The sequence below is a fragment of the Trifolium pratense genome, linkage group LG7 (assembly GCF_020283565.1).
Source record: "Trifolium pratense cultivar HEN17-A07 linkage group LG7, ARS_RC_1.1, whole genome shotgun sequence".
Lineage (NCBI taxonomy): Eukaryota > Viridiplantae > Streptophyta > Magnoliopsida > Fabales > Fabaceae > Trifolium > Trifolium pratense.
Window position 1 is genome coordinate 1,772,021 of NC_060065.1, and position 27,431 is coordinate 1,799,451.

The 27,431-nt window shown below is 32.8% G+C and overlaps 5 protein-coding genes across 6 annotated transcripts; 2 read left to right on the top strand and 3 right to left on the bottom strand.

Annotated features, from left to right (window-relative positions):
- The first annotated feature begins 997 nt into the window (after positions 1-997).
- LOC123897348 (dnaJ homolog subfamily C member 2-like) lies at positions 998-3,802 on the top strand. The gene is made up of 2 exons (XM_045947948.1): positions 998-1,193; positions 1,462-3,802. Exon 2 carries the CDS (start codon positions 1,531-1,533, stop codon positions 3,553-3,555), a length of 2,025 nt encoding a protein of 674 aa, XP_045803904.1. The 5' UTR covers positions 998-1,193; positions 1,462-1,530; the 3' UTR covers positions 3,556-3,802.
- A 2,590-nt stretch (positions 3,803-6,392) lies between these two features.
- Positions 6,393-11,801, bottom strand: LOC123898881. Of its 2 annotated transcripts, XR_006805458.1 has the most exons (4): positions 11,429-11,801; positions 10,241-10,708; positions 8,698-9,513; positions 8,193-8,211 (listed from the first exon to the last, which is right to left on the bottom strand). XR_006805458.1 is itself a non-coding variant. In XM_045949910.1 (3 exons), exons 1-3 carry the CDS (start codon positions 11,513-11,515, stop codon positions 8,842-8,844), a joined length of 1,227 nt encoding a protein of 408 aa, XP_045805866.1. In that variant the 5' UTR covers positions 11,516-11,801; the 3' UTR covers positions 6,393-8,841. The 2 variants fall into 2 exon arrangements, 1 of the variants encoding a protein (XP_045805866.1); XM_045949910.1 differs by having other exon boundaries at positions 6,393-9,513.
- LOC123898882 (CO(2)-response secreted protease-like) lies at positions 7,172-8,263 on the top strand. The gene is made up of 3 exons (XM_045949911.1): positions 7,172-7,310; positions 7,392-7,602; positions 7,704-8,263. Exons 1-3 carry the CDS (start codon positions 7,233-7,235, stop codon positions 8,261-8,263), a joined length of 849 nt encoding a protein of 282 aa, XP_045805867.1. The 5' UTR covers positions 7,172-7,232.
- Positions 11,802-14,717: 2,916 nt separating the features above from the next.
- Positions 14,718-18,315, bottom strand: LOC123900002 (GDSL esterase/lipase EXL3-like). Its single transcript, XM_045951284.1, has 5 exons — positions 17,950-18,315; positions 16,102-16,232; positions 15,591-15,824; positions 15,231-15,486; positions 14,718-15,106 (listed from the first exon to the last, which is right to left on the bottom strand). The coding sequence occupies exons 1-5, from the start codon at positions 18,224-18,226 to the stop codon at positions 14,916-14,918; spliced, it is 1,089 nt and encodes a 362-aa protein (XP_045807240.1). The 5' UTR covers positions 18,227-18,315; the 3' UTR covers positions 14,718-14,915.
- A 4,625-nt stretch (positions 18,316-22,940) lies between these two features.
- On the bottom strand, positions 22,941-26,020 carry LOC123898432 (GDSL esterase/lipase EXL3-like). The gene is made up of 5 exons (XM_045949376.1): positions 25,411-26,020; positions 24,370-24,500; positions 24,006-24,239; positions 23,375-23,630; positions 22,941-23,233 (listed from the first exon to the last, which is right to left on the bottom strand). Exons 1-5 carry the CDS (start codon positions 25,661-25,663, stop codon positions 23,043-23,045), a joined length of 1,065 nt encoding a protein of 354 aa, XP_045805332.1. The 5' UTR covers positions 25,664-26,020; the 3' UTR covers positions 22,941-23,042.
- Between the last annotated feature and the right edge of the window lie 1,411 nt (positions 26,021-27,431).

A 27,431-nucleotide genomic window follows, 5' to 3' on the forward strand; every position in this document is an offset into this window, starting at 1 on the left:
ATTAAAGGAGAGGGGGAGAACATCTTTTCCAGTTGCCATTTTTATTTCATTTTCTTTTTTAAAAAAGATTAAACGACCTTAAGTTCAATTATAACAAAAAAATTCACATATAATAAAGTAACCGTAAAAAAAATAAATATTATAAAGTCGCTACCATATTATCTAACATTTATATCAAGATTCAAGAACATAGTCTGTTTTTCTTCAAAAAGGCTGTGCATTTGTGTATAAAAAAAAAGACTCAAATTTACTTTTACTTCCTCTATTTTGTAAATGAAACAGGAGAAGATGTCTAACTTACTGCTATAAATATTGTCGGTTGAATTAAATTTTATGATGAGATATATTTTTAATATTTGTTTTATTTTTACGGTAGTTAGTTTCCGTTTGTAAGTTAGTTTTGTTTATACCTTTTATATTGTTATGGTCTAACTTTAAATAAAAAGGTTAAATTGGACAATTAATCTCTTAACTTATTTATTGGTTTCTCGACTAAACAATATTATAAATTAGTTCCTTAACTTTAATTATGTTTATCGTATTGATCATTTTCTAAAAAACATTTACTTTATCTTCAGTCTAAAAAATGTGTATGAACTCAAAATCATATTTCCTAGCATGATTAACAATATTACCCATATGAGGAAGAATTGGGGTCGTGTAGTCGAACGATGCATTTCTTTCCTCAAAGCAAACCCTAGCTCTTCAATTTCTTGGGTCAATAGAGGAGGAAACCGAGTCGTCCATGAATTGACTAAATTCTTTTCCTACTTGTATTTCTCCCCATATCCAAAAAGATATGGGTCTTTTGTACCCTCCCTAGTTTGTTATTAATAAATATCTTTTCTTCAAAAAAAAAATAATATTACCCATAAATAAATCATCGGTACATATAACAATATTTATTTACTGTAAAAAAAACAATATTTATTTGCTTAAAAAAAATATTTATTTTTTTTTAGAAAAACCTAAATTATTGGAGCAAAATGACCTAATTGCCTCAACTTTTTTCCAACCGTATAAGAGTTAAGACACGTGTTTGAGCAGCTTAGTTATGATATGACCGATGCTTCCCAACTCTCACTCTGAACCCTAAAAATAAAAACACTTAATTCCTTCGCCATCTCTAAACCTACTTCCATTTTCCACTCCGATCGCCGCACATCAACACTTTTCCATCTCTTCCACCTGAGGTACGTCGATCTATTAATTCTTTTTCATCTTTTCTGTTAATTTATTTATAATCTGATTTTTTTTTGTCTGTGGCCACAGTTATTTCTCTTTGCTATTCTGTTTATATGTTAATTAATTGCTACTTCAAGTTAATTACAATCTAAAATATTATATATTGATATTTGCAACCATCTTTGTTTGCATTATGAGCTCAATTTATTGTTTATTTATCTTATTGTTAATTGTTTATAATCTGAATTATTTGTTGGTACAAATTTTCCGATGCAGGTTGGAGTATTTACCAAGTTGAATTTGAGGGATTAACAGATTTTTATATTTTGTTGGCCAGCCTCCACGATGGCTGTTCATACAAAATATCGTCTCATTACTTACTCACCTGAGATTGTAGATGGGAAGCCTATTTTTGTTTCGTCGAATTGTCTACCGGCTAAGGCGTTGAAATATGAGCCGGCAGGTCATTCTTTTCATTCTGCTGCACTTAAACTTATGGGTGTTAATGAAGAAAAAGATAACAAAGATGATAATAAGAAAGTGGTTGGCGATAAGGAACAGGCTTATTTGCCAACTGATTCTTATAGCAGCAAGAGCAAAAAGAAATCTGGGGATAAAGACAAACAACAACAGGACCACTATGCATTATTGGGGTTGAGCCATCTTAGGTATCTTGCTACGGAAGATCAAATTCGTAAAAGCTATCGTGACACTGCCTTGAGGTTTCATCCGGACAAACAAGCTGCTCTTCTTCTTGCCGAGGAAACTGAGGCTGCGAAGGAGGCTAAGAAGGTTGAAATAGAAACTCATTTCCTGGCAATCCAGGAGGCATATGAAGTGTTGGTTGATCCGACCAAGAGAAGAATTTATGATTCTACCGATGAGTTTGATGACGAGATTCCCACCGACTGTGCTCCACAAGACTTCTTCAAGGTGTTTGGTCCAGCTTTTATGAGGAATGGGCGGTGGTCGGTTACTCAACCAATTCCATCATTAGGTGATGATAAGACTTCAATAAAGGAAGTTGACAGTTTCTACGATTTTTGGTATTCCTTTAAAAGCTGGAGAGAGTTTCCCCAGGAGGATGAGTGTGATCTTGATCAAGCTGAAAATCGAGAGCATAAAAGGTGGATGGAAAGGCAGAATGCAAAACTTTCGGAAAAAGCTAGGAAGGAAGAATATGTACGGATCCGCACTCTTGTTGAAAATGCTTATAAGAGGGACCCTAGAATATTGAGAAGAAAGGAAGAGATAAAGGCTGAGAAGAAAAGGAAAAAAGAGTCCAAGTTCATGGCAAAGAAGTTGGAGGAGGAAGAAGCAGCCAGAATTGCTGAAGAGGAGAAAAAACGAAAAGCAGAGGAAGATAAAAAAGCTGCTGAAGCTGCTTTGCAACAGAAAAAGGTGAGGGAGAAAGAGAAAAAGCTCTTGCGGAAGGAGCGGACACGCCTTCGAACTCTCTCAGGACCTATCTCGTCACAACACATATTTGATATTTCTGAAGACGATGTAGAAGAGCTTTGTATGTCATTTGATATTGATCAGTTGAGGGGTTTGTGCGAGAAAATGGAAGGCAAAGAGCTGTTAGAGCAGGCAGAAGCTCTAAGAGATGCAGTGAGTGGCAAGAAACATGTTGATGAGAAAAGTAATCAACAAAATGGCACTGTCAAGGCTAATGGAAGCAGTAGTTCTCTAGCAGGCTATGCAGAGAAGAAGGAGAAACCTTGGACTAAAGAAGAGATCGAGCTATTGAGGAAAGGAGTGCAAAAGTTTCCCAAAGGAACTTCAAGGAGATGGGAGGTTGTTTCAGAATACATTGGCACTGGAAGATCTGTTGAAGAAATATTGAAAGCTACTAAAACCGTTCTCCTCCAGAAGCCCGATACAGCCAAAGCTTTTGACACATTTCTTGAGAAAAGGAAGCCTGCTGCACAATCAATTGCATCTCCACTGTCAACCAGAGAAGAACTGGAAGGGGTATCAATACCAGCAACAACACCCGAAAATAGTCCTGCCTTCTCAACAACAACAACACCAACAACAGCATCAATACCAACACCAGTGGCAACGACAAAAACAACACCAACACCAGTGGCAACGACAAAAACAACACCAACAGCACCGACGATGACGACAACTACAGCAACAAAAAACATCATCAACTCGGAAGAATCTCAAGGAGTTTCAGAACTGGAAGTGTGGTCTGCAGTACAGGAAAGAGCACTAGTTCAAGCTTTAAAAACCTTTCCAAAGGAAGCTAACCAGAGATGGGAACGAGTAGCCGCAGCTGTACCTGGGAAGACTGTGAACCAGTGCAAGAAGAAATTTGCCATGATGAAGGAAAATTTCAGGAACAAGAAAACTGCAGTTTGATTTATCATTCATAGACCAAATCTGTTGAATTTTTCCCTCTCTTGCTTTTTAGATTTTATAACTTAACAGAGTATGGGCTGCTGCTCAATCGTAGCTAGGCATCTTTATCATTATTTAAACCAATATTCTATCATAGCACCGGATATATGTACCATTTTTGTCTTGAAAGAGAGCTTTGTTTTTTAAATTTGTTTTATCTCATAGTTGTCTCGAGCAGAAAGGATACATTTGTCGTTTTTATAGTTGATTCTATATCTTTATCTTCATATTTATAAAAGTAATCGAGTCTGATGTTTCCAATGCAATATTTTCCCTGCCTAGATCTTGGGTATTTCTATCATTTAATAATTACTATGTTTTCTTATTTGAATGGAAAATCACCAATATTTGTCTTTTGTCATTTATTACTGATGTACATCAGCAATGGGTTGGAATAAACGAGATAGACAATTCCAAGATCGCTCACTTTTCACGTAGGGACACTCTTTTCTGAGCATTGGCTGCAAATTAAAATGAAGCGTTTGCTGTATTTAAATTGCAAGACTACTATGATGGGTGGTAGTTACAAAATTTTGGACCAGGTAACTTTTATCTTCCCTAAATTTTCATTACCTGAAATGTCTTAAATGTGATGTGTATTCTATTAGTAGGAATTTCCCTTTCTCTTTTGTTTTCTAAACTTTCCTCCCATGTTTTATAATGAGCTTCATCACTAGGTAAGGTTGAGTCTCCCTCCGTCCCATGTTTTCTTAGCTTATATTATACACTGAATTTAATCAGAAGCTAAAAGTTATCCTTATCTCCTTTTTAAGTCCTTTTCGTATTTAACTCTTTTGCATTGAAAGGTTTATGAGTTGAGTTGTGACTAATATGATAAATACAAGAATTGTGGTATACTCCCTCCGTCCCAAAATATAAGCAAAAACTAGTCAACAAAAGTTGATGTATTTGGTGTAAATTTTAGTCCAGATACATTTACTTTTGTTGACTCACTTTTGCTTATATTTTGGGACGGAGGGAGTACATAACTTGAATGTTTGTTGTGCTGGGTATGCATCTGTTAATTTTTTCAATTTGAAAACTAAGCTACACTAAGTGCTATCAAAGGTTCTCACTCTGCTTCCATAACCACCGAAAGGGGAAATGCTATCATAGTATCATTAGCTTATCAAGTCATTAGGGAGGTTGGTTATGAGTCAGGATCCTCTTCAAATGGAGAGGAAATGGCAATCTCCAGTCCCCTCCACAGCCGCATGACATGTTGCATTAAATGAATCTAATGGCTCTGATTTTAACATTTAATAAAACTTCCCCCACCGCCGTCTGCCTCCTAGAAGACTCGTTGTTCGTCCCTACGTCTCCCTCCACCTGACCTTGTTCCTTTCAGACACCCTGTCATCCGTCCTTGCTTCGCTATGCCCCTGCGCTCTTTTGCCGTGTTGAGCGGAGAAACTCCGATGTTTAAGAATTGTTTAACAAACTCGATACATTTGACATTAAGTTGACATAATTTAAAACAACTTTGGGTGGATACATTTATTGCCATGTCATGTGGTGAGTCCAGGTTCCCTCCATTTAATGTATCCTTCATTTAGCCAATTAATCGCATGGATGTGAAGGAGACCGGAGATTGCCAGTTCCCCTCCAAATGGAGAAGATCTGAACCCTGTGTATATATACAACTTTAGTTTGCTTATTGCATGTCATGTGTTTCTTTTGCTTATTATTTTGCCTTTACAAAATTAGCTTCTAAGTTTTTTTTTTGTTTAGCTACTCATAGTTGTGACTTGTGATGTTTCTAACATTAGATTGAAGAAGTGTTCTCAGTTATGATTTATGTATTTTGATGTTAGTATGTTACCTGTTTTAATTCAAATCTATTATATCATCTATTTATACAGCTTAGCTACATTGATGACACATGACAGTGGCTGCACTACATCATTTTCCTGCTCTCATTTTAGTTTGATCATGCAAGTGTTCTTGCTGTATTTATTTTGATTATGCTCCTTAATACAAATTTTTATTTTGATTGCATTGAGAACCCTCTTTTTTTTTGTTGAAGTGTTATTGTTGCACTTAACAAGTAGGATTACAAAATAACGAAATATGTAAACAGGTTATTTTACGAGCAAATCTGTATTATAGAAAAACTAAGAATGTCTGAAGTTGCATTTCTCCTTCGCCAGTGCCTTCTATGAAAACACAAATCATGTCCGATCTCGGATGTCATGGAAACTGAGATAGCAATTTAAGTTTATAGTGCATATGGTTTGAGCAATATCTGATTGCATTGTTCATATACTGCTGAGTTGCATTTGAATGGGAAATACATGCTTCCACAACCAAATCATTGGACTCTAATATATTTGCATTGTTGTCTTATATTGCGGATTACACACAACTCTCTTGAAAGCTTATTTTTTCTGACACATTGTGCGAAGGGATTCCAGATTTCCAGTGCATATTGGGTACCTAAACTTGGTGCTCTATGTTTAACTCTTGGTTGATGTTATGAGTTTTTTTTTTCCTTCTATTTTGTCTTGTAAAAATTGTTTCTCCTAAAACAAATTTATTTCAATCCCAAAAAAAAAAAAATTATTTCAGATAATTGTTCTTGTATAACTTTGTGTTTTGCCTTTTATGCATGCAAAGTACACGTTATGAACAATTGAAATTATGTCTCCATAGTTTCCCGACAAATAATTTGTTTCAATGTTATGAATCACACCATTAATCATTCTTCATTTTTTAGCCGCTGGTGATAACGCATCTTAATAAACATTGCTTGTGTTAGTTCTATTACCGGAGCACTTCAAGAAACACAGATGAAAAAGTTTCCAACACAAATTTGCAATCATTCTCACAAAATAAGAGATTACAATTACACATAGTACTACTTACGGAATTAAAAATTATTCTTATAAAATACTAAGAAGAAACATAGTACCTACTTATGGAATTTGGCGATGGTGCATAATCAATAATCATATATGCACACATCGTTTCTGTGCACCCCTAATTCAAAAACAACATAGGCAGTCACACACAAATTCAACTACAACAAAAACAAAATCGGCAAAATTACCCTCACCGATTATTTTATTCGCATATAGTCTAATTAATTACTATCTCTAGTTCTAAATATAAAAAAGATAACTTAATAGAAGTTGGATCAGTTACATCAATTAGTCGATCCAACTTTTTTTTTATATTTAGAACCAGAGAGAGTAATTAATAAGTCCCCCCTAGAAATATGAGGTGGTTGACAAATAACAACTTCACCGGAGGTGTAGAAGTCGCCGGAGATTATTGGTTGCTCCGTGATCAACAAAACTATCGATGAAAAGTTATTTGACGCTTATGTTCAATGACATATGTTTAATTTTCCATAGCAACAATTTTTAAATAAAAATAGTTACGTGATTATTTATTGTGTTGACAAGTTTTTATTGATAATTTTACATTGTTAGTGCTATATTTAGTTTTTTTTTATATCTTATTATAAATCCTGTCTAATGGGGAAGAAAAAAGAACTTGGTTAGCATTTAATTTTGAGTCTTGTTTGAGATTAAAATCAACGATGGTAAACTGATCACTAGTTAATTTTACTATAATTTTGCATATAATAAATCTGAAGCAATCCAATAGCAACAATTCTACCAACAATTACAGTCATGGATTATAAACCTGCACCTATGGTGGCAATCTTTTCAAGTAGAGGGCCTTCAGGACTTTCAAAGAATATTCTAAAAGTAAGTGCGCGTGCGTGTGTGTATATATATAACGATCTTGCTTACCAACACTGAACATGACCTACAATTCTTTCTTTGTAGCCTGATATTGCAGCACCAGGTGTTGCCATTCTTGCAGCATGGATTGAAAATAAGGTAGAAGATATTCCAAAAGGGAAAAAGCTCTCGCCGTATAATATTATATCAGGAACTTCCATGTCATGCCCCCATGTTTCAGGCCTTGCAGGCAGCATTAAATCTAGAAATCCAACTTGGAGTCCTTCTGCAATCAAATCAGCTATCATGACCTCTGGTTAGACTTTTCATTTTTACACATATCAACCATTGATTTTGTCTCGAGGATCAATTAATGGTATCTAGTAACTCATCAATTTAATATTTTTCTAAATGCAGCAACTCAAATTAACAATATGAAGGCTCCCATTACAACGGATTTAGGATCAGTTGCCACACCTTATGACTATGGAGCAGGGGAAATAACAACAACTGAATCATTCCAGCCAGGGCTAGTTTATGAAACCACCATCATTGACTACTTGAACTACTTGTGTTACATAGGACTCAACACATCCACAATTAAGGTTATATCTAAAACCGTCTCTGATAGTTTCAGTTGCCCCGAAGAATCGACTCCCGATTATGTTTCCAACATCAATTACCCTTCCATAGCAATCTCCAACTTCACTAGTAAAGGAACCGTGAATGTGAGTAGAACTGTTACAAATGTTGGTGAAGAGGATGAAACAGTTTACTCTGTCATTGTTGATGCTCCCAATGGGGTGAAACTCCAAGTGATTCCAGAGAAATTGGAGTTTACAAAAAGTAGTAAAAAACAAAGCTACCGAGTTATTTTTTCCTCTACTTCATCCTCTGTGAAGGAAGATCTGTTTGGAACTATAACCTGGAGTAATGGTAAATATAATGTTCGAAGTCCTTTTATATTAACTGTGTAGCTAAATAAAGTAAAAAGATAAATAAATACAAGCTTAGTCTTGTAAATTCTTAATCCTGTGTTGTTTGTTATTTACCCTTTTTAAATTTTATGCACCCTCTTTAAATTTTGTTATAGTTTCAATTTCTCTAAAAGAAAAAATTGTTTAATAGCCTAATAGCTAGACTCATCTATTTAAGTGTGAAGAAGATGGAAATTGTGGATTCAAACTCCGATCCTTTTAATGAATAATGATGTCATTTAAATTGAACTGCTTTCTACTTATACTAACAATGACAACTAACTTATAAACATTGGCCTATAAAAAAAAATATTCAGTTGAACAGAAAACAACATAAAATCATCAAAATAAAAAACAGAACAAAACACGAAAACCAAAATATGTATTGAATCAAGCAATTCAAATGACAAAAAATGATTAGTTGTTGTGTATACCTTGAGGAAAATAATGAGAATCTGAACAAACTGAAAATGACAAAATATGTTTGGATTCCTCTTCAGAATCCCAAAATCATGGTTTGAGGCTTTCCAAAAGAAAAATGAAACAGACTAAAAATAGTAATTGTCAGAAGAAAATCATCACAAGGACCAAGTAGACCGAAGCATTAAAGCACCTATTCCAGAATTTCCATCTGTTGCGTATGCAAATCCTGGCTTCAAGCAGAATTTATCACCCATGTTAAATTTTAGATAGGCTTCAGCCTGAAAATGATCCGCACCTATTCCGCCAAGACCCATTCCCCAGCCAAATGAATCTTCAGAAACATCGGACAATGTTACGGCCCATTGTAGAGATTTGGGATTTAGTGTGTTCATCTCAACCCAACCTCCAAGTTTTGTAAAGCCATCAAGTTCAGACTCCAGCATTATAGCAGTAGAACCACCTGAGACCTGTCTCCTTGTTAAGGGTGATGCTTCAGGTTCTGTCTCAGATGCTTCATGTTGGTCGGACAAGACTAATGGAATTGTAAAAGATCCCAATTTTCTAAACTGCTTTGATAAAAAAGGCAGGTGGTGATTACCAAGAACAGACAACTTTGTTCCTCTAGGTAATTGACACACGAGTTGTAGGAATGTGCTGTATCTATCCTCCATTGTATTAGAACCAGAAGGCATTCCCAGTCCAGCTACAAATTGAGCCAATGAAGCAATAAAACGTGACTTCCTCATAGCTATGCCAAAGGCACTACCATTGTGTAATTTCAGAAGGGGTGGTCCAAAAGAGGAGAAATCCGTGAGGCCTTTTCCTGGCTAAAATGGAAACAACACAAAATCAATATTTCAAAGGCCTACTTAGCAAAATTTTGAGGGAACAAAAAATATAAACACAGTAGCATTATAAATGACATCTTGGTCTAAATTTGTTTTTACTCTAAGCTAAACTGGTGTCACAACATGACAACAGATATGGCGCATGCAACTCTTTAAAATCCATATGGCCATAAACGAATATATCTATAGGCTGATTGTAATAGGCCAATATTTTAAGTGATCAACTTAATGTTCCATTTAGTTAAGAAATTCATAAATACAACAGGAAAATTGAGGCAAACTAAACCATTGCCACTAGATACTCGATTTACATGTGCCTCGGCTATGGTAATAAGCTCCATACTCTTGGGAACAACATCCCGAATCCCCATCTAAGAACAAATTTGTAGCAAAATTTTGATGGCTAGGTTGTTGTAATACGAACAACTGGCATGCTGTTTCAATGTTTCCAATACCATTTACCTAATTAGGGTATATAATAACAGACACGTGATTTTGTACTCTAGACTCTAATAAAGTTTTTCATTCCGAGGTCAGTTTGATGGCCTATGATTTTGCACCGTCGAATCTTCTAAAGTTCTAATGCCTGGATTTTACATCTCCACTTTTAAGGGAATACTGAATACCAAACTAAATTCTAGTTGCAACAATTGTAACAAAAGACATTGTTAAATTCATCAGAGAAGCATACACAAATAAATAGTACCTGATCAAAAGAATTTGACCCAACTGCAACATCTTTGCATTGGGCTCCCACTGGGACAGCCATAAGAGATAACCAATCATTGACATGTGTTGTGTAGCTTAGTTTCGTTAGAGAAAGTGGCATTTCAAGAACATCACCATGATTTTCCCTTCCTTTCTGAGTGGCAACAAACTCTGCAGCAAGAGCATTCTCATTACCAATTGTTGTTTCAAAAACAAACCTCGAATCAATGCCTGTTTTTATTCCAGCCCTGCTAATGATATCTGAGTTCTGCTGATTAATGTCGCCCATGATCAATAATGACCCCATAAAATCCATCTGTCCTCTTACACGGGTGCTGGTTTCCTGAAAAGGACCTCCTTTGGATGATTTATAGAATGAAAGCATCCTCTCAACCTTTTCTTGTCTGTCTCTGAGTTTCATAAGATCCGAGAAAGTTTCTCTTTGTAAACGTTTAAGGATTTCAATCTGAAATTATGATAGCAGACAACAACTGTCAAAAAAACCACACCGCAGAGGAACGCTAAAGAACCATGCATCCTTTGACGCACACAAGTACATGGATAATGTTAGTTGGCATGAAGGAAAAAAGTTTTTTTTGTTTGCACAAACATTTAATTGTGAAGGAATTTTTACTTTCCCCCTCTAATTCACTCTCCAATATTTCTCTATTTTTCTCTCTTCTCACAAATTCATTCATTGCATATTAAATAGCAGAACTTTTTTTTGGGTTTTTAACCCCCTAGTTCTCCGGGAAGGGTGTCTGGTAATCCAGAGTTCGGCCACAAGGTAAGTAAAGTCCGGCTAGAAATTGTTCCCACCAAAAATCGAACCCGGGTTCTCCCGAACTATTCGCCTAAGGGGGAGCTCAATAACTACTTGACTCCGATGTCTTGGTTAATTAATAGCAGAACTCTTTTAAAATAAACTCTTTTTTTTTTTCTTTATAAAAGGAGTACATTAATAAGTTGCAATTTTTCATTTCTTTAAGAAGTATTTACTGTAATCATGATATATTTAGTATCTACCACTAATAATAATATTATAATTCTATTTCCTCGTCTCCTTCAACATTCCAACAACTCACTCAACGCCACTTTATATACAATTATTTTTTATTTCAAAATTGATTCTGTTAAAACCTAGAAGAAACATAAAAATGCAAGAGAGAGGGATAAGAAATAATACCGGATTGCGGCGGGGATGGAAAATGCCGTCGAAAAAGTCATGGCTGGATTTAGCAAAAGCTTTGAATTGGTCGAATAGAGGCTCCATTACTCACTCACTCACTCCAAGCTCACTAGTGATGATTGTTTTGCGTTGGGGCTATCATGCGCCCTTACCATGACAGAATTTCATCGCCAAAAAAGAAAAGGAGAAATGTTTAGTGTGTGATGATGATGATGATGATGATGATGATGATGATGAGTAAAGGCTGTGTTTGGCTTTGTGTTGTTCGGTTCTGGGAGGAATCAAAATCAATTAATCTCTGAATGAAGAACGAAGAAAGAAAGGATTATGAGATTTTTAGTTTTTTACAATCGTGCTTCTTTTTTCGGATGTTTTCTCTCCCCACCCCGTGATTCTTTTATACCCCTGAGTTTCCAATTTTACCCTTGCAAAAAACTTCGGTTTATAGAAACCGAAGTTTTTTTTGCCTTGAAAACCGAAATTTACTTTGAATTTGCACTAGAAAAAATTCGGTTTCTGCGAACCGAAGTTTTTTCAAGGGCAAAATCGGAATATTGGGGGGTATAAAAGAATCATGGGGGGTGGGGAGAGAAAACATCCTTTTTTCGGTTGTTGGGTTTGTTTCATTCAGTTTTGGGCTATCATTAATGTTAATTAAGCCCATTTTAGTATGACCTGTTGATGGGCTGAAATCCAAAACTAGAAAATACAGACCAACTTTACAGTTTACACCCCACGTTTTCTAAAAACAGCACATGACTTCTGAAATTATACATTCAGACAGATGAAAAAAATTGTGTATACTCACCCCAACAAGGAAAAAAATGTATGTGTATGGCTTTAAGGGAGTGAGAAAAGTCTGTCCCACAATATATCATAGATTCACGATAAGATGACATAAGTATCTTTCTAATTTAGTTGAGAGACGGTAGAAGTCTTTTATAATGTAATTAAGGTTTTGAGTTTGAACTCAAACTTGAGTATGTAACCGTGTTAAAAGTCTTGAGTAGATTAAATAATAATTTTATATAAACTAAACTCTCCTAAAATCAAGTTACCACTTTATTACCCTTTCTCAATATCTATCTATTCTCTAAATAATAGTAGTTAGAAAAATAAATAAGAAGAAGCTTAGGCCCCATATTATGTTAGGTCGGCCCTGATGAAGAATACCTCATAGAAAGAGTAATATTTGTTTCATTAAGTGAAAGAGTACATAAGAAGCTTAGATGATAATGACAAGATAGGACATAGATGAGATTGACAAGACAAATCATAGATGAGATTGACAAGACAAAGCTTAGATGAACTGATAACATTTCACAACAACAACAACTCGGTAAACGATTATGATAACTGACCATTTTACCTTTGTTTGCAAGTTAATATCTTATTTGTTGCATTCCTCGTTTTTATTGTGTGTGTAGGGTTTTTTCTTTGTTATTTCAGGTGAGACATTCTGATAACTGAGAAGGGAAGGAGAATGAAATAGAGAATGCATAAAAAACTTGCAGAAACTTCAACTTTATAACCAAAGGGATTACATTACCACCAAATATTGAAACTTAAAATTACACCCTAAAACTGATTAAAATAAAACAATCCTAAAATGCAATGCAAAAAAACAAAAACAATCCTAAAATTGAAACATAACTGCTCATGACGCTTTTTTTTTAACAAGCCAAAATGAGATATATTAACATAATCGGCCTCCCCAGCACAAGACGTACCGAGGTAGACTACAAAAGTTTACAAAGAGTCAGAGAAACCAAAAACATAATCAAATCATACAAGGCCCAAACAAAGCAAATGACTAGACCACCAGCTATGGTAGTTTAAAGCTAACGTAATACTCGTCGACTTCAACCACCTAAAGGAGAACAGCTTGATCTTGTCCAACAAAATGAGGGGTGTCTCTGCAGAGCCTGTGAACAATCGATGATTTCTCTCCGTCCAAACTACCCACACTCAAACAAGCCAGATGAGCTGTAAAAATGATCGACGCGCTCGTGAAACTGAAAATGTAAACTGGATAAAGTGATCCCGCAGTGTAGAAAAGTCCACCCAAGGAATGCCAATCCATGCTCGCACTAAATCCCAAAGAGAGCCAACGATCCCGCAGGAGATGAATAAGTGTTGTGCCGACTCGTCCTCATCACATCCAAAAACATAAGTGGATGCTGTAGAAGATAAAACCCGTCGAGTAACCAGATTCACCCTCGTGGGCAACTTGTCACGCAATAAACGTCACGCGAAGATGGAGACCTTCAAAGGAACCTGAGGATGTCAGACCAGATTTTCCGCAACGTCCATAGTAACCAAAGCATGAGATATCAGAACCTGGTATGCTCCCCTAACCGTATAACCGTATAACTGCTCATGACGCTACCGTTTGTCTTGAAACTGTTTTTGGGCTTTCACTGTGCAATTAAGCCCATTTTAGTATGACCTTTTTTTTCCTCCTTAAAACTGCGTTTTTATTTTAATTTCTCTGCTAATGGGCTGAAATGCAAACCTAGAAAATATTAGACCAACTTTACAGTTTACACCCCACATTTTCTGAAAACAGCACACGACTTTGGAAATTATACATTCAGACGAAGGAAAAATTATGTATACTCACCCCAACAAGGAAAAAAATGTGTCTTTAAGGGAGTGAGAAAAGTCTGTCCCAAAATATAGCATAGATTCGATGACACAATTATCTTCTAGTTTAGTTGAGATGATACAAATCTTTTATAACGTAATAAAGGTTTTGAGTTCGAACATAAACTTGAATATGCAGTATTGTTAAAAGTCTTCAGAAAAATTTGCAGGTCATTTGAGTCTTACAATGTTTGAGTCTTCAGAAAAACTTGAATATGCAGTAGTGTTAAAAGTCTTCAAAAAAGTTTTCATAATTGCACGTAGATGATACTTAGCTTATACAAACAACAACAACAAAAAATGTATCGCCTTTTTATTTTTTAAAAGTAAAATAAAATTGTGTTGTACGAAAGAGTTAACTCTCATTTTGGTCCCTAAAAGTGTCGGGCGCTGTCAGACAAGTTCTTGAATTAATGAAAATGATAAAAAGAAGTCCTTGATTATTAACTTTGTTAATCGGTTTAATCCAAAACATTAAGTATTAGTTCACTTTGATGATGTCTTAAAATTCTTGGCAAAGACATTGCATGTTATTGTAGAGATCGGGGTTCCCCATTACTCCTACTTATTCACCTTGAAAGGTGAAATTCTAGCCACTATACTCTACTTGACAAAAAAAAAATAAAAAATTAATTAATAGTTCAACCCTCAAATTTCAACATATATATTTATTTTGATGTCCTCTACAAATAGGGCCATGTACAGTTTCACATTTCAAACATGCTCAAAGCCACAGCTGTGAAATAAATAGACAATTACAATTACAAATGGATGAACTTAATAAAACATATTTTTATTAGCAAAAAAAAAAGTGCCATGGCAAATTAAAATTGAGATATTATGTCAAGCGACCAATATATTTTGGAAGAACTTCAGCCACAAGAACTCTGTATACACTTTCAGTAGGATGATAACTATCCCAAAAAATGTATTTTGTATTATCTTCACAAGGTGGAGTCAAAGGGTTGCATAATATTGAAACCTCTAATTTTCCTGTGCCACAACAACCTTTATCCGCAACTTTATATCCTGCATTTCATTCATCATGAATTATTAGGAACTAAAAAATAAATATATTTGAAAAATAATAATTTAACTAGTTAATTAATTAATTAATAATAATCATGAATAATTAGATTTTCTAGTTATGTACCGTATTTTTGGGGCTTTAGAATGATATCAAGTAGGGGACTGTAAATATCAATATAAATAACCCTACTATTGGGCAAGGTAGAGTAAAGATAGTCCATTTGATTTGAGAGTTTGGAGTTGAATAACTTAGCTGCTTCATTATATTCATCATTGATCTTTCTAAATAGACCTCCACTTAGAGTCCTTTGTGATGGTAAGTACCCAATTGGTGCTGCACTGAATATTCCAATTCTTCGTGCTCCTAGATTATATATTTCCTTCAATTATATGAAAAAATATATTAATATATATTCATAGTTTAGATCAGATTAAATATATTTACAATTATACCCTCAATATAATTTTTCAAAAAGATAAGCACCTTAACGAATTCAGAGGCTTTGCTGACCATAAGGTCAGTATAAGCAGGTACATCATAGTGTAGTTGTGGGGTGCGAATAGTAAAATATGTGTTGGCAAGGTCATCACTTCCAGCTACCACAATGAAGAGTGTGTTGGCTATGATGTAGTTTTTCTTCTTCTCTCCAACCACAGCTTTAAGCCTCCCTAAGTATTCTTTGAACATCTCTAGTTGAGCTGACATTGAAATCACCGACTGATCCATTTGTAAATAGTAAATATTATTACAATTAGTTAGAATAATAATAATAATAATAATAATAATAATAATAATAATAATAATATAATAATAGTTTATGATTTGTTACTAACATTTACTCCTTCCGCCCGTTAAAAAATATAAGTAAAATTTACTTTTTAAAATTAATGTATTTGACTTATATTATAAACTAAAATACATTAGTTATTTAAAGAATAAAAAAAATTGTTTATATTTTATTGCAGAAGGAGTATATTTATTCATTTACACGTACCACTACTTTAGGTGTTAAAGGATCATATCCGGAAGCACCGGAAGCAAAGCATACTCCAGTAGGAAGGTCACTTGGTTTGAGATTTGGATCTAAATAAGCTGGTAAAAGTTCCTTGAGACCAAGCTCTTCAACTGAGAACAAAAAATAATAATTTATTATGACGTATTTAAATTTCATACAATGTTCCTAGTAACTAAATCATGCTTACATGGACATGCATACACATTTTTAGTGAATATTTTATTGACTAATCTGTGAGAAAATTATTGTTACCAATAAATTGTATAGAAATCAAAATCGAATTATAGTTAGGGACCACCAAATAAAAAAAAGAAACTCAACTTTTGCTTAAAAGCATTATGTGAACGTGACCTTCAACTTCTAATGAGGCTCAATTAATTATTGTAATCAAGCCATCGTTTTCATTTGGTAAATTAAATACTAGTATGTACTTAACATAGCTACCTATCAGCCTTACCTAAGTGGAACACTTGTTTGATCCTTGAACACCCATGCATATATTACCACCCCAATTTAGAAATATCCATGTCCTTAAATTTAGGTATTGTGTCTCGCGTCCTTTGTAAAAAAAAGTATTGCCTCACAGATAAAGGCTCGAGAAAAAAAAATCAAGGTTCTATATAGTTCACGAGTATCTCTAATCAAGTTTTCAATTATATGATTCAGAAATATCCAATGATTTGATAAAATTTCAATACAATATACACTCATGTTGATAATAAAAAAAAAACCACAATTTGACCCTCTGCAACTGCGATCGGAAGAGGAAAAACCAAAATAAATAAAAAAAGTAATAAAAAAAATAATAAAATACAGTAAATGATTCTTACATAGAAACATTTACTATTTTCATTTATATAATTAGGAGAATAATGTTTGATTATTTTATTCGGAAATTTTAAATAAAGAGATATTAACCATGTGTTCAAGGTTTTAGGGGCCATGTTTGTCATCTCATAGGCCCCGTTGCTAGTAGCCTCCATGAATATCTCACCCATATTTTCATATATGACAATTATTTGATAAACCTTATAGCTGTGTTATTTAGACATAAATTTGGTTAATACGTATTTGACAATGTATAAATATAAGAGAAAGTGAATGTGCATGCAAATCTATAAAGAACATTATATTATTTAAAAAATAAAAAGGTGTATATTTATTTGGTTTGTGTCTGGAATTTATGTTAATATATCATTTCTCAAAACCTTATAATGTGATGAAAGAAATTCACAACCACTTTATCAAAGCTTAGAACTCCAAGCTTGATTTTTATTTTTGGAATAGACGTACAAAAAACATGATTTAAAATGTTAAGGTTATGATTTATGAAATATAATAAGGAAGGTAAAACTATAAGCACAATGTATATACAACAACTTGCGTTATCTATATCTTGTTACGTGTTTTTTTTTTTTTTAACAAGCAAAAATCGGTTATATTAACACCAACTTTTAGAAATACACATGTCCTTAAATTTAGGTATTGTCTCACACCTTTGTAAGGAAAAAAAAAATTGCCTCACATATAAAGGCTTGAAAAAAAAAAAGTATGGATTATATCTTGTTGCTATATAGATTAATTCAATTATTTTTACATCACTTTTTCCCCATGTTTTATGAAGTAAATATAAAATGAGTAGATGTAGAAAAATTGGACTACAATTATATAACACAAGCTTATTAGACAAAGTCATGTAGTATAGCTCATATGATATACCTCCTCTCTTTCGCCGCTAAAATATTTATTTTTTTTACAGTATGCTGAAATATTTTTTTTAAAAAAATATTAACAAATGAAAGAAAATTAAAGAATATATATATATACCTATCAAGTCTGATGGATTTTTTCCGTTGCAAAATCGACCGGTTGGAATCCCTCCCTCAAAATCTTGACCATAAGGAGGGAAGTTACACTTGACAATTGTTTTGATGTTGTTGTTATTTCCTGTATCCATGATTGAATCTCCAAAAGCTATGAGTGCTGGAATTGTAACATTTGGTGGTAGTTTCAGCAATGCATCGGTTCTATACGATAAAATTAACAAGAACATGAAACATAACATTAGGCTAGTTGATGAACTAGTACTTGAAAACTTCATCATTTTGTGTTAGTTGTTATTTTTTAAGAAGTTGAGCATGCAAGGGAATAGCTTCTTCATCTCTTTGGCATGTGGTTTGCGTAAATTTATACATCCAAAAAACTATACACGTCCTTACAAGTCATTTATTGCACGAGAATAATAATTGCATCCAACGGTTTACTATTTATTTTTAAATGACTATACCAATAATAATACTATTATCATCCGATAGAACGGTTGTATTATTGGATTTTAATTTATTTATATAGAATGAGGATCGCATTTTTCTTATCATGTACGTACGTGCATGATTATGTTTGTGTTTTTTTTAATCAATGATTAAGGTTGGGTTTAGTTGGTATTTTATCGGTTGACCCATACATTTTTGTAATAGAATTTGTAAAGAGAATTCTTTAGTATCCGTATGGATACCGTTCCTCATAAAAAAATATGTATACAAGATATCTATCTAGCTATAAGATAAAATTAACATTTTCAAAAACTATTTTTTTGGTAGATGGCAAACCATTAGAAATTCACACACGCACACACAAAATGGAGGGACTGAAATTCAAACCCCGATTATGCGTCTGACTCTAGCAATTTTGATATTTTTGTCAGTTGAATTATGATTTATGGGCAAAAAAACTATTTATATTAGTTAGAAGTATCGTTATCAAATATTGATATATTCATCATTACCATAAATTTAAAGTAAAAGATGTTGAATTAAATGTGTTGTACATTAGCTTTTTTTTTACAACACAATTAATATTAGTTAGAAGGTACAATTAGAAGAAAGATAATTAATGTAATGCTACATTGAAAATTGAATAAAAGGTAGATGGACAACAAGCTATGCCGCTAAACTTTTTTGGATGACAAAATTAATTCTCCTAAAAATCATATTCATTGACCTATGAAATACAATATTACTACACATAATCCTTTGAATTCTTCTAAGGAGATCCACAACCTATGGTGCTAGGAACCCAAAAATATCGAACGCAAATGAGATAAAAACATGTTAATTGTTAGAGCACGTTTTCTCGTGTTCTGTCCAAAATTTTAGTTTTTTATGATTATTGAATGATTAATATATTTGACCTATTTTATATATTTATATAGACCAAATACATCTATTTTTTCAATGAAACTAAAAAATAAATTTCTGCTTTTAATTGACAACTTAGTATCAGTTATCGGTTATTAATTTTGAGAAAGATATTAAACATATTGTAAGTTATAGTGCCATGTTACTAATTTGATTGGTTATTTATAGAAAGATGAAGTATATTGTAAGTTATAGTGGCATTGCACATCATACATTAATTTGCTGCGTGGCATTTGAATCCTTCCCTTACAACTGTAGTGCTTAATTAACTTCTTAACCATTGGATATGTCTCTCCTTCCTTTTTATGGTAAGATCAACAGTTTATGTGTTTCGTATTGGTTGAGTTAGGTTTACTCCTATCCTAGTCATGAGCAAATTTGAATATGAATTATGTTTCGGATTGGATGTTAGGTTACTCCGGAGAAATAAATGTTAATAACACTCTAACATTGGCCACAGCACAGCATATACTGTCTCCCAAGTTGTCGCTGTATCAATTTTTCACATATTTGAGTGTAAAATTTATTCAAAATATAATGTTATAATTAGTCAAATTATCCAAAATATAATGTTAAAGATTAAAATAAGTTTAATCTCATTATATATTAATTTGTCATTAATCTATTTAAACATGTGTCAGGTTATTTATTTGAATATATTTTTTTACGATATTCCAGGCGCTTCCGTTTCAATATAAATGACCTATTTACAAAAAAATATTGTCCCAAAGTGACTAGCATCCAACATTAATTGTTAAGAAGTCTCACATTAGATATGTGAAATGGCCCGGACAAGGGTTTATAAGTAAGAGACAATCTTCACCTTACAAGCCGGTTTCGTAGGGTTGAGTTAGACTCAACTTTCAATTCTAAGATGGTATCAGAGTCATATTGAAGATATGTTGGGTCACCCGCTATCGAGTCACCCACCATTTATATTCATGCATCAAGCTCAATAGTATTAGGCATGAGGGCTGTGTTAAGAAGTCTCACAGCGGATGTCATGATATGGTCTGGACAAAGGTTTTTATGTAAGAGCTAATTATCACATTACAAACCGATTTTGTAGGATTGTATTGGACTCAATTCCCAACTCTGAGATTAATAATTCTTTTCAATCATTCTCAATTTAACAGCTTCAGTTCTGTATTTAAGATAAAAGTAATATTATTTTTTTTGACTAAAAGTAATATTTAAGATAAAAGTAATTTTTGGTAAGCGTACTTTGGTAAAAGTATTATTCTAGTTATTTTTACCAGGTCAAATTAGTTTCAGCTTTGCAAGCCCTAATTTAGTCAAGTATATTATTTTTTGGTATTAACCCTCTGATTGTTAAAAAAAAAAAAATCTAATAATTTAGAGTTCGGCTGCGAAATAAGTTAAACTTGGTCAAAGAATTGTGTTTACCCTCAAGTATATTATATCCTTAACAACAACCATTGTTTTATTAAATATTCTTTGTATTTCTTTCGGCTTCATATATAAGCAAATTTTTTTTACATTTTTAGACTTATCCATTAATTGATGTATTTGATCGTTTTATAGACCATATATAAACCTAAAAATAAAAAAAATGCTTATATATAAAATTGGAAAGAATACAATTATAAAATAACAATGCGGAAGTAGTGATTGTTTCCTTCAGGATGACACCTTGTCACAATAGAATTAAGCTTGGATATAATTTTTGTTATATTTGACATAGTTAAAGTATAAAATAAAACTCACATATCTTTCTTTTTTTACCATATAGATCAACTATATGAATCCAATTTATTTTTGGATGAAACAATTGATTTAATTAAATTGTATTTATTTAATTTAATATAAAAAGCAGCTGTGAGTGAGTGTTAATTAGGTAGCAGCTAGAAAATGTGGTGGACCTCCACTCCTGATCTCCACATTTCAACTAACAATCACAAATGAGATTTCATTGCCACAAACCAATTATCCAAATTAATTCGCTGCCTTCTACAATTCGCTGGATTCTACTTACCAAATTAATGGAGTCTTAACTCATATTGCACTTCTTTCTTATTGACTTTTTACGTATTAAAATATTGAATGGACAATTTACGATATGAAATTTCTATATTTATATCCTTAATTAGTGTTTCGGAAGCACTGTTTAGCATTTTTCTATTAATTAATAAATTAATTTTATTTTATCAAACATGCATTTTTATTAGTGTTATTAAGAGTCATAATAATATTGATTTGTGAAATGAGTCGAAAATTGGTGGATTTTTTTTAGAAAATTCATTCATAAATAAGATAGATCGAAATAATTCAGGTGTGCATTCTCTTCACAAAAATAAATTTATTCAGATACTTTACACAGTTTGATCTAAGATTTTTGGCTCGATAATTTAAGTTAGTCTGCTCCACTTAAAAAATGGGACGGGACGAGTTGGCCCGCGAGCATTTTTTATTTTTCAGTAATAAAATTGAAAATATAATAGTCTATTGAGTCAAATACAATAAATTTTGAACACATGAGCAAACAAAAATGATGTGGAAAAAAAAAAAACTTTCAGCAAAACAAATACTATTGTTTACCACATTTATGCATTCAACAGCTCGAGAACCTAAACAATATGAGACTCCAAACAACTTCAACACTCACCCTCACGTTTGGGTCTAAGTTCAATTCTCACATTGTAATATCTAACTCGATTCTGATACCATGTTAAATGAGCTTGAATCTCATTCTAAAAGCTAACTCGACGGGTAAGGATGCCCAAGCACGTGTATACACTCAACAGCTTGAAAACCTGAACAATATGAACTCCAAACAACTTCAACAATTCTCATGTTCAGATTTTAAATTACAAGCAAATAAAGAAACTTTAAGAAACACAAGGTTGGAAGAAAAAAATATCATATACTAAGTCGGGATTTACATGGAAATTAGTTTGGCTTTTTAGTTCTCAATGTCATTTCATTGCAACTATTTCATTCATTATCAATGATGTTTTATAAGAGATGCAAAAGAGTTATAAGAACTTAGCTTCAAAAACTCAACGAGAGTAAGTCCTAGTTTCTACCATTTTCTTTTCTCTCTATCCACAACGAGATCACTCAACAAAACTAGAGGGAGTATGATAAAACATAAACAAATTCAAATTTGTATAAACAACATCCACTATCAATAAATTTAATACTAATTTCAACTTTCTTAATTCCCGCAATTTAATCAACAGAATTATATATTTAGAGACAGAGATAGTATCAAATATGGTTCCCTCCACTAAGACCAGAATCATCACATCTATATTGCCAAAAACTTACATGTCCCGCCCTTTGTAAGATGCTCCTCAATTTTGGCAGCCAATCAGCCAAATTCAAATAGTTTTTCTTCTTACCGGAACTTGAACTATGGACCTCAAACTTCTTAACTCTACTCTTAGCTCAACTAGTTTAACCAGTTGAGTTACTCATCTCACCTCTCAAATGACACCCCTCAAATGACTTGATATGATAGTTTAACTAGTTTTTCATTGATATTATGTTTAACAATTTAGATTAATTGACAATTATGCATATATATGTAAGTTTGGTAAAAAAAAATTTATTAATTTATTATAGGAAAATGAAAAACTGTTTTTTTACTAATTTTCAAAATCTTTTTTTTTTTTGAAGACCAAAAACTAATAAATTTGTTTTGCAAGAAATTGGTAAGCCCTACATACATGTCATGAAGTTGTTTATATAAATATAAAACTAGAAGAATTGGTGCATATATTTTTGAAGAAGAGGATCGACGAGCTTGTTGTAAACACTCTGTGATGGATGAAAACTGTCCCAAAAAACATAGTCCCTAACATCTTCACACGGAGGAGCAAATTGGTTGCATAATATTGCTGCCTCTACTTCACCCGTTCCACAACATCCTTTGTCTCCGACTTTATAACCTACAACCAAAACATGTATATTATATTTTTCACAATTTTAACATGCAATGCAACAACTTATATGAGTAGTGATTTTTTTTACATGCTATAATTACTTAATGATAACTAATTTCTTAACTAATTTTTTGATTATACACTTACCATAATTTTGATAATTTACAATGATGTCAAGAAGAGGATTATAAACATCAAGGTAAACCATCCTTGAATTGGGCAAGTTGTGGTTAAGGGAATCCAGCTCCATTGACAATTTAGTGTTAAATAACTTGGATACATCGTTGTATTTTTCTGCACATTTTCTTTCCACTCCTCCAAGAATTGTTTTCTGAAATGGCACACAACCAATCGGTGGAGCACTAAATACTCCTATCCTTCGTGCACCCAATTCATATATTTCCTTTCAATTATATATTCATCATGAGAAAATATTAGTATATATATTTACTATTATCATATATATAAAGTGGAATATATTAAATTAAAAGTCATGTACAAAGTATTACATTGAAAATTCAAAGGACCACGTTATATATTTTTGGGACATTTTCTTCTTCAAATGTGTTGATCGTGTAAAAGAGGGATTTTTTTTTTTTTTGCTATGGTCTCAACTTTCACGCAGTCAGCACATCGATGACTATAAGATCAAAATTTGTTTGTTTCATGTACTGCTTGATCTCAATCCAATAGTCACTGATATGCTAATTGCGTAAATGTGTGAATTTTGTCACGCGAGCATGTTCAAATTGGCAAAGGGAGGGAGTGTTATATATACCTTTAAGAAATTGGAAGCAGAGTTGAGCATGAGGTCAGTGTAAGCAGGAACATCATATTGTAGTTGTCTAGCATGAGTCAAAAAATAAGTGTTGGAAATGTCGTTGCTTCCTTGAACCACAAGAAAAACACTATTGGCTAAGATGAATTTTGTTCTATCCTCTCCAACAAGTCCTTTTAGCTTTCCTATGTATTCTTTGAACATATCTATTTGATCTGACAATGATATAGCTGCCTGGTTATATAATGTGATACAATATGACCAAAGTTAGAAAGTGTTAGACAAAAATAAAAATAAAAATAATAAATATTTAGGAGATAAATTAAGAAAATTAATTCATGGAAATCAAAATATGCGTGCTTACCGCAATTTTGGATGTGAGAGGATCATATCCGGAACCACCGGATGCAAAGCAAACGCCGGTGATGAGATCGCTTGGCTGGATATTTGGATCCAAATACGCAGGCAGAAGTTCCTTAATGCCCAATATTTCAACTATATGTATCGTAACAAAAAAGAAAACGAAGTTAATTTTTTTTCTTTTGAAGAAGTTAAATTAGTCCATCAAAATTGACACAAGAGATAATTGAACTTGAAATCTTAGGGAGGAGCACACTCCCAAGTCTCAAGCCAATGAAGTTAATTGATATGAATTCTTTTGATAAAAAAAATGCAATGAATTACTAGTGTTAAAATTTTTCAACTATCATCTGGTTTATTTTACAACTTATTGTAATTAGAATCTTTGATATCTCGGTGAATCTACCAAAATATCTTTGTACTTTCAGCGATTTGGATTGACTATGGAACTAATATTGAATTAGATTGATTATGATGGTTATCATTTTTCTAGAAATATTTATGTTGACATTTTATAACCAAATTAACTAATCATAGAGTTTGACCAGTCCAACCCTAAGCCACTTAAGTCCTTGATTTAAGATGGTGACTATTATTCTTTTCACTATTTAAAATACCTTTTACTATTAGAAAAAAAGACAAAAACTTAAAATAATTGCACTTAAATTTGTCTTAGATTTCACTCAAGTACTCTTAGGTTGTCCATGTGTAGAATATGTAACACAAATCATAATTTTAAATTATAGTCGGTATTACAACTACAATCGCAATGTAACAGTTTTAAAAATCTACATTACAACTGCAGTTGTCGCCGCATCAGCCACATTTGTACATATTTTACTATGATGTAAATATTTACAATGCAAGAATATCAACCACAATTTAAGACCATGACACACTCACACACAAACAATGTAGTCCAATGTTTTGAAGAATTATAAGTGTTTCTACACAAAGGATTAATTATATTCCTCCTATGGTATGATGAAACTTGTGTATGTTAGACTTGACCTTAATTAAGACATATATTTTATGACATACATACCTATAAGGTCTGATGGAACTTTTCCATTGCCAAAGCGACCAGTTGGAACACCTCCATTGAAATCTTTTCCATATGGAGGAAAATTGCACCTAGCAAATGTTTTCATGTTATTGTTGTTGTTACCTGTATCCATGATAGAATCTCCAAACACAAACACAGCTGGAAATGTAACATTTGGTGGTAGTTCTAATGTTGCCACGATACAAGAAACTCCCAATAATAATATTAAGCATAACAACATTAAGGTACACATTGAAGAAGCTAGGAACACCAATAGCTACTTCTTGCAAATGTTCCTTCTTCCTTCCCTTTTCAGCTGAATTTAAGTTACAAATTAATATCATATTCATTTATTGCTTGCTAGAAATGTCTTCATCTAACTTCTGACTGCACGAACTATGTTGTCAGTTTTTTCATAATCGAATTTTCCCCCATAGTTGTTGATTAAGTTTTATGTATTCTGCATATGCCACGTTAATATAATACAAATATTAGTTCTCGTGAGCTTAGCTCGATGGATAGAGACATTGCACTTTATATGAAAGGCTGGGATTCGAACCTCGAAGATCTCGCTTATCCACTTTAAAGTTTCTAACACATTAGACTACCTGACAAAAAAAATCAATTTGTAGGTAATATAAGTTTGGTCATCTAAATAAGAGTTTATTCTTGCATCAATTATATACGTACATACATACATTTGGGAAAGGTATATTAATTGCTTGTCAAACAAACATTTCCTTCAAAAGAACAAACATTTCCTTTATGTGCATCACACGCAGAGAATAAAACATGATGAGGAAGAGTGTAATACCATATGTGGTAAATTGGCAAGACACAAAACATACTTACCAAGTTTCTGTTTGGCAAAACATAATAAATGACTCAGAAAATAACTTATAGCGGATGAACTAATAACTTATAAATTATAAACTAACTTATAATTTATACCGGATAATTTAGTCGATTGAATTTATAGTGTGCGGTAAAAAAATCGAAAATTCCATTGTTGTGGGACTGGATTGAGCTAATCCTTTTTGTCAAGTCTCTGTCTCTCTGCCTGGAAATAAATTGCAAATTCTACTTTATGACAATTTGAAAAATAGTATTGATAGTAAACAATAGCTGACATGTATATTTAAGAGATACAGCATTTCACCAAACAATCAGAACATTTAATATGATTTTTGATGTTTTTTTCTACCAATTCAATTTTTTTATTTTTCTTATATAGACCAATATTAGTAGTTAGTGGTTATGTTAGATTTTTTTTTTTTACAGTGTCCCGGGACCTATAACGTACTACCCAAATCTCTCATTACTAGACCAAAGCTAGTGGCTCGGTTATGTTAGAACTTTTGTTTAAAACTTTTTTTTGATGTATTTTAACTTATCAACCGTAATGAGTTGATAACCGAACTATCTACGTCACATGTGCATATTTGGATTGGAAGTGACTTGATGGAATCGCTGTGAGTGTGCAATTATAGTTTTGTCAAATTCTCCAATTCAATAATGCACTGTGATTATTGTAGTTGGAATAGCTATAGAAAATGGAGTGAAAATAAGAAATTTATAGCATTTGTTGTTTTCACTTCAAAAATTGATTGTTTAGTGAATTGATACTAGGAAGCAATATTGACTTAAATTTTTGAAACAATGTCTCTTGTTTAAATCTTATGGATGGAAACTATATATGTAATTGATGAGGAAATCTCATTAAAGGTGGTTAATTAAATTTTCGAAAGAGATTAGTCATGCACAATATTGTGTCAAGTGTGAGGTGATTTAAGTCACACATTACTTAGAATAGTTGAGGTTTTAACCCATAAACCTAATGCTTTAAGGTTTTTGGTAAAAGTGTAGTATCTAACTCACTTGTATAGTTGTTCTGAGCCCAATGTGGATGATCATTTGGCTTCTCTCTTTGTGACCCAACAGTGGTATCAGGGTCGATGATTCGACAAAGAATTTGATCGGCTCTTTGTATCGAAAGTCTTCCTGATCGAGGTGGTCAGACG

Coding starts and splice junctions, on each gene's coding strand:
- LOC123897348 (XM_045947948.1), top strand. CDS start 1,531: ATGGCTGTTCATACAAAATATCGTCTCATTACTTACTCACCTGAGATT.
- LOC123898882 (XM_045949911.1), top strand. CDS start 7,233: ATGGATTATAAACCTGCACCTATGGTGGCAATCTTTTCAAGTAGAGGG. Junction 7,311..7,391: donor TTTCAAAGAATATTCTAAAA/GTAAGTGCGCGT, acceptor CTTTCTTTGTAG/CCTGATATTGCAGCACCAGG. Junction 7,603..7,703: donor ATCAGCTATCATGACCTCTG/GTTAGACTTTTC, acceptor TTCTAAATGCAG/CAACTCAAATTAACAATATG.
- LOC123898881 (XM_045949910.1), bottom strand. CDS start 11,515: ATGGAGCCTCTATTCGACCAATTCAAAGCTTTTGCTAAATCCAGCCAT. Junction 10,709..11,428: donor TCCATCCCCGCCGCAATCCG/GTATTATTTCTT, acceptor TCATAATTTCAG/ATTGAAATCCTTAAACGTTT. Junction 9,514..10,240: donor GGTCAAATTCTTTTGATCAG/GTACTATTTATT, acceptor TTTCCATTTTAG/CCAGGAAAAGGCCTCACGGA.
- LOC123900002 (XM_045951284.1), bottom strand. CDS start 18,226: ATGATGAAGTTTTCAAGTACTAGTTCATCAACTAGCCTAATGTTATGT. Junction 15,825..16,101: donor CTTTAACACCTAAAGTAGTG/GTACGTGTAAAT, acceptor CAAATGGATCAG/TCGGTGATTTCAATGTCAGC. Junction 15,107..15,230: donor TCTAAAGCCCCAAAAATACG/GTACATAACTAG, acceptor AATGAAATGCAG/GATATAAAGTTGCGGATAAA.
- LOC123898432 (XM_045949376.1), bottom strand. CDS start 25,663: ATGTGTACCTTAATGTTGTTATGCTTAATATTATTATTGGGAGTTTCT. Junction 23,631..24,005: donor CTGCTTCCAATTTCTTAAAG/GTATATATAACA, acceptor TATAATTGAAAG/GAAATATATGAATTGGGTGC. Junction 23,234..23,374: donor TGTAAATTATCAAAATTATG/GTAAGTGTATAA, acceptor TTTTGGTTGTAG/GTTATAAAGTCGGAGACAAA.